The 21,426-nt window shown below is 42.9% G+C and overlaps 1 protein-coding gene across 2 annotated transcripts in view; it reads right to left on the reverse strand.

The window, feature by feature from the left end:
• Positions 1–1,994: 1,994 nt before the first annotated feature.
• Positions 1,995–21,426, reverse strand: part of WT1 (WT1 transcription factor) — a 48,460-nt gene continuing 29,028 nt past the window's right edge. Inside the window, exons 5-9 of one of the 2 annotated variants that reach the window (XM_004607880.2) lie at positions 10,364–10,460; positions 7,938–8,088; positions 4,789–4,878; positions 4,006–4,098; positions 1,995–2,116 (exon numbers count right to left, since the gene is read on the reverse strand). In XM_004607880.2, the coding sequence (XP_004607937.2) occupies positions 1,995–2,116; positions 4,006–4,098; positions 4,789–4,878; positions 7,938–8,088; positions 10,364–10,460 (553 nt within the window). The remainder of the gene's footprint in view (positions 2,117–4,005; positions 4,099–4,788; positions 4,879–7,937; positions 8,089–10,363; positions 10,461–21,426) is intronic. The other variant, XM_004607879.2, reaches the window with a different exon arrangement.

A 21,426-nucleotide genomic window follows, 5' to 3' on the forward strand; every position in this document is an offset into this window, starting at 1 on the left:
ACAGTTTTCCATTCAATGGCACTAGGAGTTCAGCTTCTAGCCTCCTCCCAGTATGAATGGGTGAACATTTAAAAAAGTGATGCAATGAGTACTGGTTAAAATAAATCCCAGATAAAGAATGGACCATTATGACAAAGATAGTTGGAAATGATCGCTCTGGATGGGAACTGCGTGCCTCAAGTATGTAAAGGAACAAACATGATAATCTCGCAGTATCTGTGTTGTAGACCATGGTGCCCAGAAAGGGGAGGTAAGGAGGGGAGAGACAGAGAGTGAAAGTGAGAGGAAGAGAGAGAGAGAGAAAGGGGTCATTGGTGATGGGAAATGTACATTGGTGGAGAGACGGGTGTTGGATCATTGTATGACAGAAACCTGATCATGAACAACTTTTTAACTGTGTATATCATAGTGACTCAATTAAAAAAATGAAAACATAAATAGGTAAATAAAAAATAAATCCCAAGGTACAATCCCCACCATGCCATTCACAGTGCCCTCTTCCAACCACAGCAGAAGTACAACTATTTTACTGTAGGAGATGAAGGCTGGGCTCGATGATGGCTTCAGGGATGAATCATTGTCTCCTGAGGGTTCACAAAGCAATCAGGACCTGGAAACCTTTAACTAGTAGTCCTGAACATCCATGATACATTCTTACCTGCATAACAGAAGTTCAACTGGCTGTCAGATCTGAACACAACACAGCTGACAGAATCTTGTCACTTTCCTTTTGAATTGACTTTAATTGAGAGCAAAGTGAAAAATGCAGGTTACATTTTAGTGCTATCATCAGTACGTTGTAAGATCAACACCAAAAGAGTGATGCCTCTAACTTTTATACATTTCCTAATTTTAGTTGTCAAGGAGAAAATCATTACCAGATATATATTTACATAACAATTTCAGGCAACAGTAAATAATAAAAACTCCCCCTTTAAAAAAAAAGCACATACACACCCAACCACCTTTAAACAATGGATTTCCTCACACTAATCTTTTTTTTTCCACATAGATTTGCAGACCCAAAGTTTTTTTTTAAGTTATTTAATAATCTTAACAGTGGAGGTCCTGAACCAGTCCCTATTTTTTTTTAAGAGTCACTTTAATTTTTACAACCTGAAGCCACATAAGTGGTTCTGTACACCTAGGGATGCCCCAGATGGTAAAAATGAACTCCACTTTCTTTGTGTGAGGAGCTATGTACATCTCTGAAGATAAAGAGGATCACAACTCAACAAAAGTTCAACCTAAATACAAATACAACTTCTTAGATCTTCAAACACGATTTCTTAAGAGCGCTGTGCTCAGCTTACCATGGCATGAACTGGACGGCTAAGACCCATTTACACTTCAGTACAAAGGTACTGGTTAGCTCTGAGATGTTCTTCCCGGCTGCCTGAAGGCAGGAGTGTTTCAGTGGCCTGGTAGCCCTGCATCCTGCCTGCAGGTCAGCAGCCAGCCTAACCTCGGCAATGTCAGCTGGCTCACCCCACGGCCTTCCTCTCTGATTTATTTCTTGCTCTTGCTGTTAGTAAATGGAAACCATGACAAGTTTACATTAGGAGACACATACACATGCCCTGGCCTATAAATATTCTATGATGGAAAATGGTACGACGACTCCATTCCTAGTGAAAATGAGGGTAAACGGGGGAGGCGTGAGTGGGGGAACAGTCTCAACAATAGCTCTTCTTACAGTGGAAAATACAGACCAAATGGTGATTTGTTATTGTTGTTGTTGTAATGTTTTAACTAACCGGATATTACCAGCCACTTTTCCAGGGCCTATGAATTGACTAAGAGCGGGCCGAGTCCCACTGCCCCAGACAGAGCTGGTGGGATCCAGTAGCACAGGCCAGTGTGGTCTCTGAAGCTGGATAAAGAGAAGAGGCACTGCTGTTCGCTTCTTGGGAAGGTGAGAAAGGAAGGATTTGAAGTCCCCTGTGAACGCTGCTCTTCCACATCCTCCGGCCACAGGGCTGGCCCGCAGCTTCTCACAGCGCCAGCTGCAGTTTGGTCATGTTCCTCTGGTGCATGTTGTGGTGGCGAACCAACTCGTCGGACCGGGCGAACTTTTTCTGACAACTGGGCCACCGGCAGCTGAAGGGTTTTTCACCTGTCGACACAATTACCAATCAGAGACACTGCAGTGGGGAGTTTGGGCTCAAGTTCTACTACTAAAGGTCCCGAGTTAACTCCTCCCCAGCACCCATGCCAACTTTCTTCTCTCCTTTTTTCCCTCAGCTAATGATCCTGCAGCCCTCAGGGTGGGAATCATTAAGAGTCTAAATTAATGAGACTAAGTTAGTGGGCATGTCAGGGTAACTCATTTAAGTAGGTTGGGGGAGCCTTTGCGTCTACTGCTAAGACTGTTGTGAACTGTGGGAATGTCTCCCCTTTGCTGTCTAAATTGGGAGTCGCACTTAAATGGGTGGCAAGAAATTAGGATCATCACCTGGGGTGGTATTACTATTAATAATGGATGGTGATGGTAGTGGAGCTAACTGTTATTAAGTCTCCTAGGTTTTCTCAGAGTTGGGCATTTTAGAAAAAAAATCAAACATGAGAGTCTGCACAATATTTGCTTCTAAATGTTACTTAAATCATAACCTCTGTGATACATAAGGCAGTAGCTGAGTCATTGTTTTTAGATATGTGTGTGTATGTGTTGTTTTGGTTCTGGTGCTAGGGATCGAACCCAGGGTCTCATACATGCAAAGCACACACTCTACCACTGAGTCTCAAATCTGAGTTTATTAACAAGTGTGTGCAAAGAGAGAGGCTTCTCAATCCAAAGATGTCTACAAAACTCCTACCACGCATCCTTCTTCATAGAGAAGACAGCTGGTATAATAAATGGCTACTCTGAGTTAAGTCTTGCACTGGACATTTTGTATATACACACATTCTCTTGAGAGAGTCAGGGAAGAGAAGCATTATCATACCCCTGCTTCAGAGGAGGCTGGCCACTAGTGAGGGGAGATCTGGTCAGACTCAATTCTAGCGCTAACTCCAGAGCTGTGCTACGGCTTCCAGCTCTTACCACAGTCAACTCTTAACTGGCTTTCTTTAATGGAAACATGATCTGAGTCATCTGGATCTGAGATTTCAGACAAAATATTTCACTCCTGTGTGCCTCAGTCTATTTATAAAAGGGGTACAACATATCTACCCTGCTCTTTTGCTATTATTGCTGTTTTCTTGGGGGGTGGAATTGGGCAACACTGGACTGTACTCACACCTTAACCTTGGTAGGTGTACTCGGGACCATATGTGATGCCAGGAATTAAACTGGGATAACCACACACCAAGTATCTTAACCCCTGTACTATCTCTCTGGCCCATACCTTACTTTTCTTGTAAGAATGTTGAAAGGCTAAAATGAGAGCACACTAAGTCTTGGCTCTCCTTACAAAGCTAAGGGGTGAGGGGAAATCCACCCTAACCAAGGTGGTGCTACTTTCATCGTGAATCAACCAGCCTTGTGGAGAAGTCTGTTCCTTTGGCAGTGGTGTATATGTTTTCCTGCTTTGCTGGGAGGAAGAACTATTATCTACAAGCTGTGATAAGTGGAGCAGAAACAGGACAGCTCCTGGGCTATCACATTGAGCAGTGCAGAGTGCAGTTCTCAGCACGGACCTATGCTAGGAACGTGGACTCTCCAAAAAGCAATGTCTCTGGAACTGTTGCTGCTGTTCTGTAAGGTCATTAATCCTAGCCATATGGGCGACAGAAATATGACACAATAAACTGGATACAGTAAGGGACCTGGTGCATCTCTCCCTTTACCACTCTCATGAAGAGTTCTCACCATTCTCTTTGCCTGCCCAGCCCAGCCCCTTCTGAACTACGCTGTCACTTAAACTTGCCCCACACTGTCCTTTCTGTCCTCTGAGTTAGCGGGTTTATACGTCCTTCCCCCCTCTCCCATAGCAAGCTACTTAATTCAACAGTATAATTTTTTAAAAAATAATGAAAAATAAATGTGAAGAAAAGTTTACGCACTTGTTTTACCTGTATGAGTCCTGGTGTGGGTCTTCAGGTGATCGGACCGGGAGAACTTTCGCTGACAAGTTTTACACTGGAATGGTTTCACACCTAAATGGACAGAGAAGGTCTAGCCACGGCCCTAACAATGTGGGGGGTATCACAGGCTTGGTTCTGAGGAACCAAGCATTTCCAGTCATGCCTGCCTCTCCCTTAAGTTCTCCCCAAGTTCCTAAGCCCAGAAAAACCACCTGATTCTGCACAGCCAGTTCTGCACCCTTGAAGGCCTCCTATTGTCATTAACCACAATCACCAGATTCTCAGTGAGTTATCAGTGGGATCTGAGACCAAAACAGTGAATTGCATGCTACAAATTGGACTTGCCCTCACCACTATGTTCCTCCCAAGGATCAGCATCACCTCAGCATCAGTTCTCAGCAAACTGCCAGTGGGATCTAATTATTTGCAGGGAAGAAAATGTAAGATGTTCCCTTTTCCCCCTTCTCTGTATTTTCTGGTTGTGGGCTGAGTGGACCTGATAGTTTCATGGTGGGAGAATCCAGGGACACACCCAGAGATGCTGGATGAGAGATGAGGGATTGAATTTAGGGTTTTGCACATGTAAATAAAGTGCTCTCCCAGTTGAGCCCTCTCCCTGCCTGCCCATTCCCTTTTTTAAATGAGAACAACAATTTCCAGAGATTAGAGGCAAGGGATCCAAATGGCTGAATCCATGTTCAATAACAAAATCCACTGTGTCCCAGGGACATACTTGCAGTAAGGAGAAGTGAACCTACAAACCTGTATGTCTCCTTTGGTGTCTTTTGAGCTGGTCTGAACGAGAAAACCTTCGTTCACAGTCCTTGAAGTCACACTGGTATGGTTTCTCACCTTGGGGAAGACAGATTCCATTTGAAAAATGGTCCCGGAAGTGGGCTTCTCTTAGTGGGAGTCTCTTCTACTGGAACTGAAGGGTTCCCCAAATGCCCAGGGCACTTGGGTGGAGTTTATCGAGGCGGGGGTACTGGCCATGGCAGTGTGAGGACCAGCCCCCCTATACACAAAGTTCATGGACAGTGGATATAGAGTAAGGTAGGTTGAGAGGGCTAGTCCTAAATTCACAGCAGGAATTAGGAATGGGAACCTTAAGTGCTAGGGTCTGAAATTAGGACTACATTCAGCTCTATCCCTTGAAACACTGCCCTTTCCTTCTCATGAATTGGGGCCAACAATCTAACAACACCAAGGATTTATGAGCAGATTAACCATTCATGTAAAGGAATCAGCATAGTGCCTAGCACACACACACACGCACACCAAAACTTGGCAGAGAATATTTCTATGAACAATAAACCAAAAAGATTTTAGACTGAATCGAAGGCAGAATTCTGGATGTGCCTTGCAGAAAGCCCGAATGAGATAAGTGTTTCATGTTTTATGGCCTAAAGATTTGGTGTTCTTTGCTACTGACTTCTCATTGCAGCATAAACATCTCCATGATGATGAGACCTTCACGTTGAACCAGAAGCCAAAATGTTTAGAAAGTTCCTCAGCACCCTTCTTATCTAAGCAAAGTCAAGTCAGGGTTGATTAAACAACTGCCTGTCTCGGAAGGGACAAGTCCCACCCCTGTTCTCCAGTGGAGGCTTTCAGCCAAACACTGGAACTGAACTCAAGGAGTGCATCAAGCAGCCTCAGGTCTTCCTTCCTTCTTATGAGAATTCTGAGTCACGACTGTCTGGGACAAAGTGCTAGCCTTCCTGGAGGTTTTTCTGCTGCAAAGAAGTCCCTAGTCACTTCTCCAGACTCTATTTCCATCCTCCATTTCCCGAGTTAATCTGCTCTCCCAGAGCTCAGTGTTCCCCAAATCTGCCTTACACTCTGCTACCATCAAATGCTCTTAGCGCCCATCTTTATATTCCTACCAGTTAAAAAAGGTCTACCATACAACCTCCAAATGACACTTCCTCTATGATGCCTTCTTGGGAACTTCAGGTTCAGATGGAAAGACTTTCCTCCTCCCGCTACAGAATGCATGGTAGAATCTTAAATGTGGTGGATAGCATGCAGGCATGCCTTGCTCTATTGTCTGGATGATCCTTCATGCAGGAGCCTGCACTGAACTCTATGTTTCCATCTAATCCAATGTCTTACTCCGCTTAAGTTCTTTCCCCAGCCATTATATTTCTACCCTGCCTTTCTTTTTTCTACCCAACCTTACCAACTCTGTGATCGCTAAGACAAATCTTTCCTCTTCATAAAAATCCTTTTTGGATGACCTTGGCTCAAATCTATATCCTCTGGAACTTTTTACCTTCATTAACAGTTTAGTGGATGAATATAATACATAACTTGTACACTAGTCATTTTTTCAATCTGTGCATATGTTAGCACAAAAACAGACCAGAAATTCTTGGAGAAGATAGATTGTGGTGGGGAGTTAAAGTATGAATTCACTTTCCATTTTAACCTATCCAGCTGATTTTTTAAACAATTTTTTTGGGAGTCACACCCGGCGATGCTCAAGAGTTACCCCTGGCTCTGCACTGAGGAATTACCCCTGGTGGTGCTCAGGGGAGCATATGGGATGCTGGGAATTGAGCCCGGATTGACTGCTTGCAAAGCAAACGCCCTACCCACTGTGCTATCACTCCAGCCCTGTGATTTTTGTTTCATATTTGAGTATTCCACAAAATAATGCATGTAAGAGAATATCTGGCACTTAGCAAATATCCAACTGTAAAAGTACTCATATAATCATCTGTATTAGTATTATAAACAAAATTACGTTATTTCAAGAATGGAGTCACGGAATTGTTAAATCTTAGCCTGCAGTTGTTTTGCACTTAGAAGAACTTCTAGAAGGCTCCTGTAGATCTGATGTCTTGGCTATCTCATCCATTGCCTTTCCTCCACATGAACACTGAGTCCTCACTACATTCCTAAGTGCCCCTTTCCCATTAAAAAGATACACAACCATATTGCCTTTGATATTCTTCCTTGCATTATTCCTAGCATAAATTTCCCCTTATAAATTTATTTTTCAAGTGAGTTCCCTTGGAGACATATTTAAAAATATAGCTTGATCACTAGTTCTCTCATCTTCAGCCTCAAAGCATGAGTCCTACTGTGAGTATACTCTGATTTATGTCAAAATACATTTCTAAATGCAATAACCTAGCAAAATCTAATGGTCTTAAGAGGTCAAGTCAGTAGTAACGACAAAATAATCCTAATAATGAAGCTGCTCTGTTGCAGAAAAGACACCAGCTCCCTTTCAGGAAAGACTGTTTCCCTGTATGGGAGACCCAACCCCAGGACCATCTAGTGAAATGACTTTTCACATTTTAGATGCCTAATAACCAGATGAGACTGATTATCTTTATCAGCAGCAGAACATCTAACATGCAGGAAAACTGTTTTAACAGTATCATCGATCTGCACTCAGGAATTATTCCTGGCAGTGTTTGGGAGACCATATGGGATGCTGGGGACTGAACTAGGGTCGGCTACATCAAGGCAAACGCCCCACTGCTGTACTATTGCTTCTGCTCCCATTCTATTTTATTTTAAGATCCAATACAGTTTTAACAATGATATATAAGGTAGGCATTTCATCTCGATTTACCATGTGAAGCAAATGAAGTTTAGAAAAAAAGTAAGGAACTTGCTCAATGTCTCATCACTTGGTGCTGGAATCCAGATTCACATATGATTCTAGATTCTGTGGAATTCTTTTCCTATCAGTCTCCTCTGCCCCTTCTGAAGACAATCAGAACATGGAATATTCCTGCAGCTTTCTTCTGTCACCTTGGCCAGATTTCTCAATGCAGGGTCTAAGTTACATCTCATAAATCACCTCATTTGGTGGCATGATAGTAGGGAACAGACACCACTAAACCTTCCCTGCTCCATGGCTGCCAGGACCCAGGAGGGACAGACACGCTTACCAGTGTGCTTCCGGCTATGCATCTGTAAATGGGACAGCTTGAAATATCTCTTATTGCAGCCTGGGTAAGCACACATAAAGGGGCGTTTCTCGCTGGTCTCAGAAGCTGACCGAACAAGAGTTGGGGTTACTCCAGGGACACGTCGAACGTCCTGTAGATAGATTGGAAGAGAAATGGAGGTTTGACACCACACTTGAGCAATTGTGTCAGTCCTGAGAGAAAGCAAGCGTTGGAGTCTACACCCTAAAAAAGAAGGCAGACGTTTACAATAGACAAATAGACATACTAATGAGCATAGAGCAGGATGTACAATGCAGGGCTCTCACAACATTACTACAGTTCAACCAGAACCAGTACTAAAAATAAAGTTTCTCTGGAGTTGCTTATCCAGAGCATCTGTGGAAAAAAAAACTAAAAGAGCTTCTTATCCATTCCATCTCTTAGCTTTTCCACCAGAGGCAGGAAAGTAAGGAAATTCAAGCAGGAAGTAGAATTCTATTCTCTTCTTCCCATCTGGAAACATGGCCACCAGACTTTGAGTCCAATCTGCAAGTGGCGGCAGGAAATCCTACTCGGGAAAAGAATTGAGTCCCTGAAATTGGGGATTCTCTGTGAAGGGATGCTAAGACCACCAGAAACCCATGGTATAGCCAGTGCCACCTTTTCCCAGTGACACCAGCAAACAACGCTTCAACCTTCTATGCACTTCACATGCCCATTAACCCCTTTATCTTGTGGAAATTAATGTGTGTATGGTCAGTCCTTCACCAGAAGTAATAAGACAAAAACAGTGAGGCAAACAACCGTTCCTGCTTGGGGATCAATGACTCATAGACAGAAGCAGTGCAAGCACCCAAGGGCCACTGAATTCTCATCTGGAACCACTTCGGACTTAACTTTTCTCCTGCTTTCTGAACCATTCCCACATTCCACACCATATTCTAGCTTCCATTTGAAATGGAAATGACTTCCATTGTGAACAACTCCTCTTTGAAGGAAAAGTAACACTGCAGTATACAACCTTGTTATTAGACCACAGAGGCTCAAGGCAAATGGTAGCATGGTCAGCTGGCTGTGTTTGATGGGCATATTCCAGGAGAAAATAGTAGATATACAACAATACTACTCTGGTCTGGAGTTTATGAGAAATTGTGACCGTGAGCCTAACAAAATGGGTTTGGTGAAAAGGAACTTGAAACTTTGTTCCATCCTAGATGTCAATGTGATATCAAATTTAGTTATCAGTCACTAAAGGACACGAATGGTTATTTGTTGGAGGACACAATGAATCAACTGTTTTGTACCTCCACTAAATGTTCCTATTTCAGTAACCCTGCTTTCAGTTCTCACCAGGCAAAGACTTGAGATGGGGAAACATAGTACTCTATGACATGATATTTCTGGAAACATTAATCAGAACATCTCCCAGTTACTTGCCTCACAAATCACATGGGGGCTTGACTCACAGATAACTTATTTCTAGGGAACTGGCCATTCCAGTGAGAGTATCACAACGGTTACTCATGTTGCAATCACTTAGCCAAATGCTCAAGTCACCAATGCAAACTCTTAGATCCCGAGGGCCTGAAAGAGGCTCTGCATTGGAGGTTCTCATGGAGCTTCTGGAATTTTCAGCAATGTCCACCTCTTAAGTTAACTTTCTTCATTCTCCTTAGAACCTCTCATCTCCCAAAAAATGTCATAACTCACTGACTACCTAAGCAGCAGAGTAACACAGTGGCTAAAAACAGGGGTCTTAGAGACCAAGAAAAACAGGGGTCCTGGAGACCAAGGAGATTTGTATTCTAAGTCTCCACATACCTTTTCCTGGTTATGTGGTTCCCAACAAATCACACACCTAACTGTGGGCTTCAGTTTTCTCAGTCATAAAGTGGAAGTAATAACCTTAGCGCAACACTTGAGATATCCACAGTGCCTGGCCATATCAGTTGCCATTATTATTGGTGTGATTAGCAACAGTCATCAACAAAATTTCAGTACAGAGAGATGAGAATCTACCTTGGAGTACTTTATAAATGCTGATCAAGTCAAGGATCCAGGTTATTCCTTCATGCCCCATTAGCCCAAACTAGAGAGCTGCATACCCACCCCTTACAGACCCCCTGAAAAAAGGTAGATGAAGCAGAAAAGGAGGAAACTACTGAATTTCTTTGAAAAAAAAAAAGAAACAAAAAAGAAACTATTGAATTTTTGATGTAACACTCTGGTCTGAGTTAGGATAGGGTTGCATTTATCCTTTCACCCTGGTCTATAGAGAAGAAGAAACCACTCTTACTCCCCCAGTAAACTTGAACCCAGGAGAACAGACTTTCCAGGCCCATGTGGCCCTTAGCAAAGATCTACAAGTCTTTTGAGACATGAAGGAGGCAGCAAAGCCCACAGCCTGACAGGGTGGCAGTACTCACCTGGATACCCCTGAAGACGCCATGGGTGTGTATTCTGTACTGGGCACCGCAGAGGATGGGTGTTGTGTGGTTATCATTCTCGTACCCCGTGCTGTGGCTACAAACACAAAGAATGGAGCAGGTTCAGGAAGCTTCACCAGGGCCCTTGGGAAACATGACTGTGTGAAGCGGGAGAGACTCCTCATGCCACCATCATGTAGCCTTCTGTCTTGCTCAGGTTCTGGCAGGAACCCTATCTGATCCAAATTCTCTGTCACACAAGCTGAGAGAAGTCCCCAGCAAGTGGTTAACCATCTACACAGTGGGGCTGACAGCTTCGACAATGTTAGAAATGAGCAGATGTCTTAAGTTTCACATTAAATGCACAGGATTTTGTCAGCAGCTCATGGCTCAGTTTTTACTAGATAACATCAAGGAAGTAATGACACAGAAAGGTGACGTCACATCCTCTGAAGTGGGGGGTCATGTATTAGTGGTCCTGCTCAACTGAGCCTATATGTCACTTTTTTAGGTCAACTTAACTCATGGTAGCAAATCCCAACCACAGATGATTACTGTAGATTCTTCCATCTCCAGGATTAGACTGGCTTAACCTAGGCCACTAGAAGTATTCAGGTAAATCTTGAACTACTCGTGAGAATGAAAGAATGTACAGTGCTGAAAAGAACAACCTAGAATGAGATGGATAACTGGGTCTTCAAAAACTCTATTCTTTCAGAAAAAAAAAAAAACAAAAAACCACCAAACTGGTGATGTGTTCTGTAGCAATTCAGCAAATGAGGCAGAGAGGATTCTTACCCAGTTGGGAAACACATTATAATCACGTCTTGACTCATCATGAAAGGACATGAAAGTATGAAAGGGCGAAGGTCTATGGATAAAGCACTACTCTGCAAAATGGTGCAGCTGCTTTGAAAAATATGTGGCAAGTACTCCCAAAATTAGTTACATGCTACCCTAAAACTCAGAAACTCCACTTCTAAGTGTGTTCCTAAGAGAAATTAAAGCATTTGTTAGGCAAAATCGTGTATACCAGGGCTGGAGAGATAATACCGTGGTATTATCTTCTTCCCTTGCAAGTGATCCGCCCAGGTTCGAGTCCGAGCACCTCATATGGTTTCTCGAGCCTCACAAGGAGTGCTCCCTATGCACAGAGCCAGTAGAAAATCCTGAGCACCACCTGGTATGGTGCTCATACCAAAACAAAACCTTACAAGAACATGTACATCTTGATCACCAGCAGTGTTTTCATATAAACCCATGTCCATCAGTTAATGAATGAATTTTTAAAAACCAGTTATGAAAGATAACTTGGTGATAAGAAAGAATAAGTACTGATACACAGTAATGTGGACAAACCTTGGGCGCATACACTGAGTGAAAGAAATCAATCACAAAAGACTGCTTAATGATGGATTCCATTTATACAAAATGTCTAGAATAGGAGAATCTATAGGGACAGGAAACAGACTGGCGTTGTCAGGGAAGTTGCAGAAGAAGGAAAGTTATTGCAGAGAATGTGCTAAAATAGTGGTAGTGGTGATAAAACTTTCTGTGACTATACTCAAAATATGTTCTGCATGGTGTGACGACAGATATAAAGTATATACACACATACATGGTGAAATATATAAAGCTGCTTTTAAAAATATCTCTGGGGAATAGAACTCAGGCACCAGCATCTTTTAGCCTTTAGGTGTAATTAACCGATTGTCGAGCTGAGTTCTGCCCTCTGTTATTCTAGAGATTTCAGGGATCCTGAGTACGTACAGGAAGGCAGGCAGCGTGGCTGATTAACCCCCTTCATCTGAAGGTGTGGGGAAAGCCTGGGGCTGGCTCAACTCTCTCTCACCCAAAGCAGAGAATTCCTGGAAGGAAAGAGAATCTTCCCAGATGACTAAAAGGTCCACACATCTTAGGACCACAGCAGCTGTGGTATTTCATGTTTCATTCTGGCTCTAAGTTTTTTTTTTTTTTTACAAAGAATTGCCTGTCTCCTTTGCACGAGCAATCATAGCACTTCTGGGAAGGGGGAGGGTGTTCTGTTTCCCCTAACATTTTACACAACCTGTCTCTACATCCCTCAAGTAATTTTTGACCTATCTGGTGGTGGAGGGGAAATGTTCCAAAGAGCTGAACCAAGATCAAACATGCAAAAAAATAAATGGGGAAAAGGTCAACTTCAGACTACATCTGCCTTTCTGAACTGCAGAATATGCCTTCTTTCACATTAAATATATAGGCAGTGAAGTGAGAGGAGATGACAGTGGTGATGTGGCAGCAGGAAAAAGGATGGGACAAGAATGGTGTTGCTAGGACATGCATAGACTCCAAGTCAGTGGAGAGATGTTGCATTTACTTGGTTCAGCCTTCTGTATGGAGCCTAAATGTGACTTACACATTTTCTAGGACTGTGAGATTTTTTAGGTGGGTAATATAAATCTGAATTATTTAAAATATCTGACATTAAAGCAGAAGAATGAATTGCTCTTTTCTGGGTAGCTCATTTCTAGATGGTTTTGTGGGTTCCTTAAAGTGGAGGAGGGTGTGGGAAATAGTCTTTCTTCAGTTCATTTATCAGAGAATAAGTCTCAGGAAATAAAAATTTTGGTATTTCTCCAAGAAAGCAACAGGATCCTCACAGCCAGATATAACTTAACAAGCAGAAGTAGGTAACCAGCAACAAAACCATACTTGCCAGATAGATGACTAGGTTTTTGACCATGTCCCTGAAGAAGACAGTTGGGTCTGACTATTGGTTCTGTGTCTCCATAAGACAAATACACCAGCGGAATTCCATGCTGTAAAAAACGCTGTAGTCCCATGCTCTTCCCAATGTTTGCCCAAAACACCAAGTTCAACTCATAGCATGAAATACAGGTGATTCTTCAGTAAATAAAAACAACTTGATGGAATCACAGACCAAGTGAGGTACAAGACTGCTACTCTGACCACATTCAAAGCTCCTCTAATGCAACTTCAACTACTGAACAGAATAAATTGTTTTTAGATGATTAGTTTTTAAGGCAACTTACTTGGTTTAGAAAAAGCTTTAATTGTTAAGAAACGCCTTTACAAATCAAACTGAAATCTGCCTCCTATCTACCGTCTAGAGAACCAACGCCATCTCTGTGTCTATCTTCTGCTCTGTGGTAACCCAAGATTTCAGGGACAGAGACCAATTAGTTCCTCTACCTAGCCTTTTAATACACCAGGAGGGGACAGTTGGAGCACCAGGTGAATTTAGTTGTCATTTTAAACCTCACCCATGAAACAGGTAAGCCCATCAAACAGGCAGCCAATCAAAATCAATACTAGGGTTGTTAAGAGTGGGATAAAAGGGGGCCTCCAGCTCCATTCATGGTCTCTTCAAATATGCCCGGCAGACTAAAGGACCAGGTAGGGCTCGTGTACCCAGACAGATGGCTGAGTACAGGTGGTCCTATAGGTCTGGACAGGGGCAGAATACAGGCAGGACTCAGACACCCGGAAATTCAGATTCAGATGTCTAGGCAGGGAGAGGTAATGAGCACAGGAGTTTCACCCATGTGCATGTGACCATGACTAAAAGACAAGGAAAGTCAGGACAGGATGACAGGACTGTGGGGATACAGTGAGATACTAAGCAACAGGTAGAGAGCACAGGGATCTGGCCCGCAAGCACTTGGCCATGGCTGAGACTAAGGAAAGCTAGAACAAGATGTCTGGAAACTCGGGAGACAGTCCAGGAAAGGCGGAGGAACACATACACAAATGGAGAGTAACACGGGATGGGACCTGGCCATAATATACTGGAGGGAGGACACCACTAGGATGGGACTGGGGTGCTGTACACGGGTTGGGGCAGCACCAGAACAGGATGAATGATGTCATACGTGCATAAAAAAGAGGCCTGGGTATTGGGGGTGGGGCCTGGATCCATCTACTTTAACTGTACAATAAGCTCTAACTTTTAGTGTTCCGAGTTTTTTTTTTTTTTTTTTGCTTTTTGGGTCACACCTGGCGATGCACAGGGGTTACTCCTGGCTCTGCACTCAGGAATTACCCCTGGCGGTGCTCAGGGGACCATATGGGGTGCTGGGATTCGAACCCGGGTTGGCTGCGTGCAAGGCAAACGCCCTACCCGCTGTGCTATCGCTCCAGCCCCAGTCTTCCGAGTTTTGTATATAAATCTTTCATACAATGCTCAAAAAGCCACCAGTGCAGGAAAATCCACGTGTTTTGCTAACACTTTCAACTTAGTGACTAAAGTAAGATGCAAAGGTGCAAAATCAAGAAACACGTCCTGGGAGAGCACCCTCAAGTCTCTCAACAATTACAATATGAACTGATATCTAATTTCTTTACTATCCAATCCTCCTCTTCACAGTCCCCTTCATTCTGTCATGTCATTCTGGAAGGGTAGAATTGGGTTGGATTCCAAGTTCCCAGAAGATTGCTTCTGTTAGGGGAAGGGGAGGGAAGGCCATCTACAAGCAGAAAACCTTTAAAAACAAAAAATAACACTAATAAAAAATAAAATGAAAAGATTGAAGGGCACATGCTTTATAAAAAGAGGTGACATTCCGAATTTTCAAAGCCATTGTATTTATCAAATACAACACAATCCATTATGCCCACTGACTGCCAGGGTGCAATTTTTGGGCCAAGCTTCGATTCTCATGTAGACAGAGCACTATGATTAGGGCACCAAAAAGTACATCCCTTTATAGAATTTAGGTCACAGTAGTCTTTTTCAGTCAGAAACACACACATTAGCCAATAATATGAAAGCAGCATGGATAGACTGAGTGAGTGCACGTGCAGTGCACACACACACACACACACACACACACACACAGGTCAATAATATGAACTCAGCATTGTTAGATCTTTCCATTTTTCCAGAAAAGTTCATAAACTTGTAACTTTGTGTTTTAAAAATATCACCTGAAATTTACATTCTGGTAAATAACTACAATGTTATAAAAGCCCCATCAGATGTAACAAAACCTGCTTCTGGTCCAAGAGCCCCCAATTTGCAACTCCAGTTGTACAGTGAAAGATTCCACTGTGATTCTGTTGTGCCTCCACACATGGTAGGAATGAGCCAGATTCTTTGGACATCTGCCTTAGGATCTTCCCAACCCTTGAAGACAGGAAAGGATGCTCATGCAGCAGGCAAGGCCAGTGTTGCTAGCGCAAAATCCAGACATTACCATCTACAGGGATCAGGGTGTCCCTCTGTGTCCACTTTGTGTTCCAGTGCAGAAATTATAGGCCATGTTTACTACAGTCAATTCAATTGTATAAAAAAATTGGTACACAGTTAGTGATTTGAAACAACACAAGTTTATTCTCTTTTGATTCTATAGCTAAGAAATCTAAAATCGGGCCCATGGAGAAAGTTCGGTGAAGTGGAGCACATGCTTTGCATGCAGAAGCCTGGGTGAGAGCCAGCATCACACATTCTCCAGACCCTGCCAGGAGCCCTGCCAGGAGCAACCCTGAGCACTGAGCCAGTAGCTGCCACTAAGAGCTACAAGGTATTCACTATCTCCTCACAACTCCTCCCCAAAGAAGTCTAATTTCACTGTAGTAACATGTTAGTGGTATATTTTTGGTTTCTGGAGACTGGGGAGAATTTCTTTCCTTTTGCTTTTTTCAGCTTCTTGAACTTGCCTGCATTTTTAAGCTAGTTCTTTACATCACTTCTACCTGCAACTCCTTTCATCACATCTACTGCTCTTCCTCCTGCTGCCTTCTTCTTAAAGAACTATAGCTAGGACCCATGAGGTAATCCAGCATAATCTCCCCATCTCAAGATCCTTTATCACATCTGCTAAATCTTTTTATTTTTTTTCCCGCTTAAGGGTACATCTAGGGATTAGCACCCAGTAATCCTGGAGGATCATTCTTTAGTCTACCACTCCAAAGAAACCATGTGGATTTGGTTTCTTACAGATATATTTGAAAGAACTAAATCTATATTCTTGATATCTAAATTAACCTGAAAAAAACAATTGCAAAAAACATGGGTTCTGAGACTGATGACCTGTGTTTCAGGCCCACTTCTATCAAATTTCTTTGATCTGATTATGAGTGAGTCACATGAACCAGCGCTTCTCAACCTAACTCCAACCATGGCTCCCTTCTGACCATTTTCCTTCCTATACCATGAACTCCTACTTACACAACTTTCACCTGTGCCCTCCCCCCCCGAATATCCTGGGGTCCATTGGGGTCCATAAGGCCCTGGATGAGAAATGCTAACTGAAACCCCTCTCTGAGATTGCAAACTTCCAAAGACTGAGGGTTTTAAATATAAGTCTCATAACTATTTTACAGATTTGTTTGAAAAATAAAGAGGTGAGCTATGTATAGGGCAAAAGTTAAGTATTAGACAAAAACTATTTTTGTGGGGGTTTTTTATGGTGGGGGTGAACCATACTGAATAGTGTTCAAGGCTTATTCATGGCTCTGTGCTCAGGGCTCTCTCCTGGTAGTGACTGGTAACGGGATCAGCTGTTGCATCCAAGTGTCTTATTCACTGTACTATGTCTTAACCCTTCAGTGAGTAACCTTATCCAAACAAAATTTTAACCTCTGGAGCATGGAGATAGCTCAAGGGCTACAGTATGCATCTTAAAAGCTTAAGGTTGGGCCTGACACCACATGGCCCTCTGAGTGGCACCAGGCATAACCCGAGGGACCCCCAACAAAAAGCTGTCAAAAATTGTCATGCCCTCACACCCAGACTGAATATTTGCCAGGAGAGACCATGACCCCCAGGAACTGCTGGGGTGGCCCATTCCCCACTCAATGCTCCCCTCTAAGAATACACACAGTAAGTGACCACCAAAAAATTCTTTCACATGGATCTTATGAGCTTGGTGATGAGCAGATATAAAATTCATCATTGTTCATCTGTTTCACCACTCCTAATGACTTAGGAGTCATTAGCAAATGACCTTAATAAGTGACTTCACCTCCCTGCTCTCAGACTCGTGTCCTCTGAGATGACCAGTCTGTCCTCTTCCCAGTTGGACTGGGAAAGCACAGGGCTTGGGTTAAGAAAAGAATGACCAGTCTGCTGAGAGCCAAACAGTGGCCATCTCAGATGGGTTTTGAGTCCATATAAGCCCAGCTTTATTTTGGGAACCACACCGGGCAGTACTCAGGGCTTACTCTGGGCTCTGTGCTCAGGGATCACTCCTGGTAGAGCTTGAGGAACGAGATGCAATGTTGGGGGCATTGAACTGGGGTTGGCAGTATGCAAGGCAGTACAAAAGTTACCCATTGTACTATCTCTCCAGCCTCCCAACTTTCTTCCTTCAAAACTAAACTATTAATTCAGGGGAATAAACCTACCCTTTGATGGGTCGGTGCAATAGAACTACAGGTAGGGCACTTACCTTGTACGTGGCTGACCTGGGTTCCATTCCTGGCACCACGCCTGGTCCCCCAAGCACCACCACGATGCCCTCCCACCCCGCCAAAAAGGTAATTCACCTATCCTTGGTTCCCTGCTACCATCAGAACTCCTGATTTCCAGCCTTTCTGTAGTAGGGGCATGAATGAAATGAGATATATTAAAGGTTTAAAAATGTGAAGGAAGCAGGTAGGCCAAGAGAGTGCGGAGTTAGTAAGAGAAAATTTGAAATATTTCAAATTTTTAGCTCATGGCTGGGCATGTGGATGAGTGGCAATATGCATGGGGTTCAATCACTGGCACAGCAAAAACAATTTGATTCAAACAAAAACCACAAACTATCCCCTCTCCAGACACTTCATCGTCTGCACTGAGCCACAATATTTATTGTTGGTATAAAAAGCACAAAGCAACCTGGGGGAAATGGAGCACTTAGCCACAACAAAGCAGCTGAAACCAAGCACAATTTTATACAAACATTTGTTCCTCACTGGGATAATAAACTAAGCAGAAGCAGTTATCAACAGAGCATATACCTCGTCACTTCACTTCTGGCAGTGGGCTGAACCATACCTTTTCCTAAATAGCTTGTGAATGCAGAGAAATGTATCCTGAGAAAGTTAGCTTTTCTTCAGTAGCTTTAAGATACAAAATATGAGTCCTTAGAAAGTATGCAAAAAGGAAAAAAGTCTCCAACAGAACAAAAATGATTAGCCCTCTTCATGATTAAAAACAAGTATATTGATGTGTTTTTTTTTTAATGTAGGGGTACTGCTATTTGTTCAGCCATTGATTAAGCTGATTGAATTGGGCATGAACTCCAGAGTATATTGATGTTTGACTAAAAAAACTTCGCATTTGAAAAGCAACTTATTTAGAAATGATTAAATTTGATATTCCACAGGCACGAGATGATTAATAAAAAGGAACTGAGGTTCTACAGATGAGGAAAACCAGAGCTACCCTGAAATTGCTTATCAACAAAGAGGTGAGAGAGAGAGAGAGAGGAGATTAAAGAGAAGAAAAGGGAAAGAGAGGAAGAGAGGAAAGGTAAGAGATGAGAGAGATTAGAGAGAGGGAGAGGAGGGACAGGAAGAGAAAGGAAAGAATGAGAGGGAGGAAAGGAGATTAGAGAAAGAAAGAAGAAAGAGATGGGGGAAGAGAAGAGAGGGGATAAAAGAGATTACAGAGGGGCTGGAGAGATAGCACAGCGGGTAGGGCGTTTGCCTTGCACTCGGCCGACCTGGGTTCAAATCCCAGCATCCCATATTGGTCCCCTGAGCACGGCCAGGGGTAATTCCTGAGTGCAGAGTCAGGAGTAACCCCTGTGCATCACCAGGTGTGACCCAAAAAGAAAAAAAAAGATTACAGAGAGAAGAGGGAGAGGACAAGAGAGAAAGGCCAGGAGAAAATTTTTTTTTTCAATTTTTTATTAGAGAATCACTGTGATGTACAGTTACAAACTTACGAACTTTTGTTTTTGCATTTCACTCATACAGTGATCGTTTACCCATCCCTCCACCAGTGCCCATTCACCTCCACCAGTGATCCTAGTATACCTCTCACCACCACCACCCCATCCATCCCCCACCACCCCACCCTGCCTCTGAGGCAGGGCATTTTCTTTTGTTCTCTCTCCTTTTATTTGACTTGAATATTCAAAATGGGTAATAGCCTCTTGCGGCTGTCTCCTACCTCTAATCAATAGCCAGGTGAGTATCCTGTCCCCTAACACACTATCTCTACCTTTGGCTTTTCACCTTTGCAGAGTTCATCAGATTAAAACGAAGCACATTAGAGACTAATGTTTTCCCTAAAACATGAATCTAGAAGCTGGGATTTATCCAACAACCCATCTTCTTTCTCTTGCCTCCATGTTCAGGCTTTTCCAGGAAATACCTCAGCACCTGATTCCTTGTGGTGTTGAAAATACCTTCTGTTGCAAACCTGGAGAACCACTGTTCCTGTCTAGAGAGCTGCTGGGGAGGCTGGTTGGTGGGTAGGTGGTTGGGGCACCAGACACACTTCTTTAGAAAAAGGGAGTTCCTTAAAGTTTAATCACAAGTGATGAGGCTGATTCTTACACTACTCCTCACTCTCACCCCAAACAAGGAATTCAAGTCTAATCAAGCCTCTAGATGTAACTGCCTGTTTATTAAAAAAAAAACACTGGGGTTTGAGACCCCAAATTAAAAGACAATAATAAGACCTGGAAGAGACAGCTTAAAGGGCTGGAGTGCCTCCAGTACTTCTGGTGTCCCAGAATTGCCAGACTGGAGCATCACCTGGAATGACCCTCAGGTACTGTGGGTAAAGCTCTCACAGCCTCACCACCAAAACCCATGCAAGACAAAGCATTCTGCCAAATCCAGATTATGGGTGTTCTTTCTACCAGTTGACTAGCTCTCTCCAGCAACAGAAGGAAGAAATAAGAGGAATAGGAGGTGGGCGGGGTTGTTGTATTCTAAAGAATTCTGGGAGTGGAGTGATGGCACAGCGGGCAGGGCGGGCAGGGCACTTACCCTGCAAGAGGCTGACCTGGGGTCATCCCCCAACATCCCATGTGGTTCCCCTTTACTTCCCCAGAGTGCCATGAGTAAGCCCTGAGCACCACCAAGTAAGTCCCAAAATAAAAAGCAATTAAAAAAAAGAATTCAGAGAGAACAACCATGCAATAAAACAAAACCCAACACAATAATATGAAGCTTCACAAAAGCTCACAAGCAGTGGGGTGAACCAGAGATATTTGCAGTTGAAGCAACAGATTCTGGAGGATTTGGGAGTAAAATACTCAAGAACTTCTTTTGGGAATACTCAATGGTTACACCAGAATGCTTAGATTTAAACCTTCACTGAACAAAACCTCATCTCCCAGCGGTTAGAGCAATTTCAAAAATTACATTCAAACTCACTTGTAAGATTTGCCTCGAGGGAACAAAAATGTTTGGATTTGTTTTTTGCACATATGCAAAAATATGGCGTTTCTATATTCTAGCACTATGAACTATGGTTCCACACAAATATATTTAACTCTTAACTCTTAGCTCTTTGCCTGAGTGTGATGAGCTAAGAGGAATACTCAAACAAATGCTGAACAAATATCAACAATTCCATGCAGCCATTCATCAATGGATATATTTTAAAACAAAAAATTATTCTGCTATTGAGAATGTAAAGAGCAAAATCATGCATTTTCTTTCACTAATCCAGCAGGAGATTAAAACCTAAAGATTTAAAATTTCAAGTTAAATTTTATTTTGTTTTCTGGAAAAACCTGAGTGCCCAAGGACAGACGACTGGTTAAAGAAACTTTGGTACATCTACACAATGGAATACTATGCAGATATTAGAAAAGATGAAGTCATGAAATTTGCATATAAGTGGACCAACATGGAAAATATCATGTTAAGCAAAATGAGCCAGAAAGAGAGGCAGAGACAGAAAGATTGCACTCATCCATGGAATATAAAGTAACAGAATAGGAGACTAACACCCAAGAATAGTAGAGATAAGGACCAGGAGATTTACTCCATGACTTGGAAGCTGGCCTCAAATGTGGGGGGAAAAGGCAGCTCAGATAGAGAAGGAAACACCAAATAAAGGGTATTTGGAGGACCAGCTCGGGTTGGGAGATGCAAACTGAATGTAGACT

The sequence above is a fragment of the Sorex araneus genome, chromosome 6 (genome assembly GCF_027595985.1).
Source record: "Sorex araneus isolate mSorAra2 chromosome 6, mSorAra2.pri, whole genome shotgun sequence".
NCBI lineage: Eukaryota > Metazoa > Chordata > Mammalia > Eulipotyphla > Soricidae > Sorex > Sorex araneus.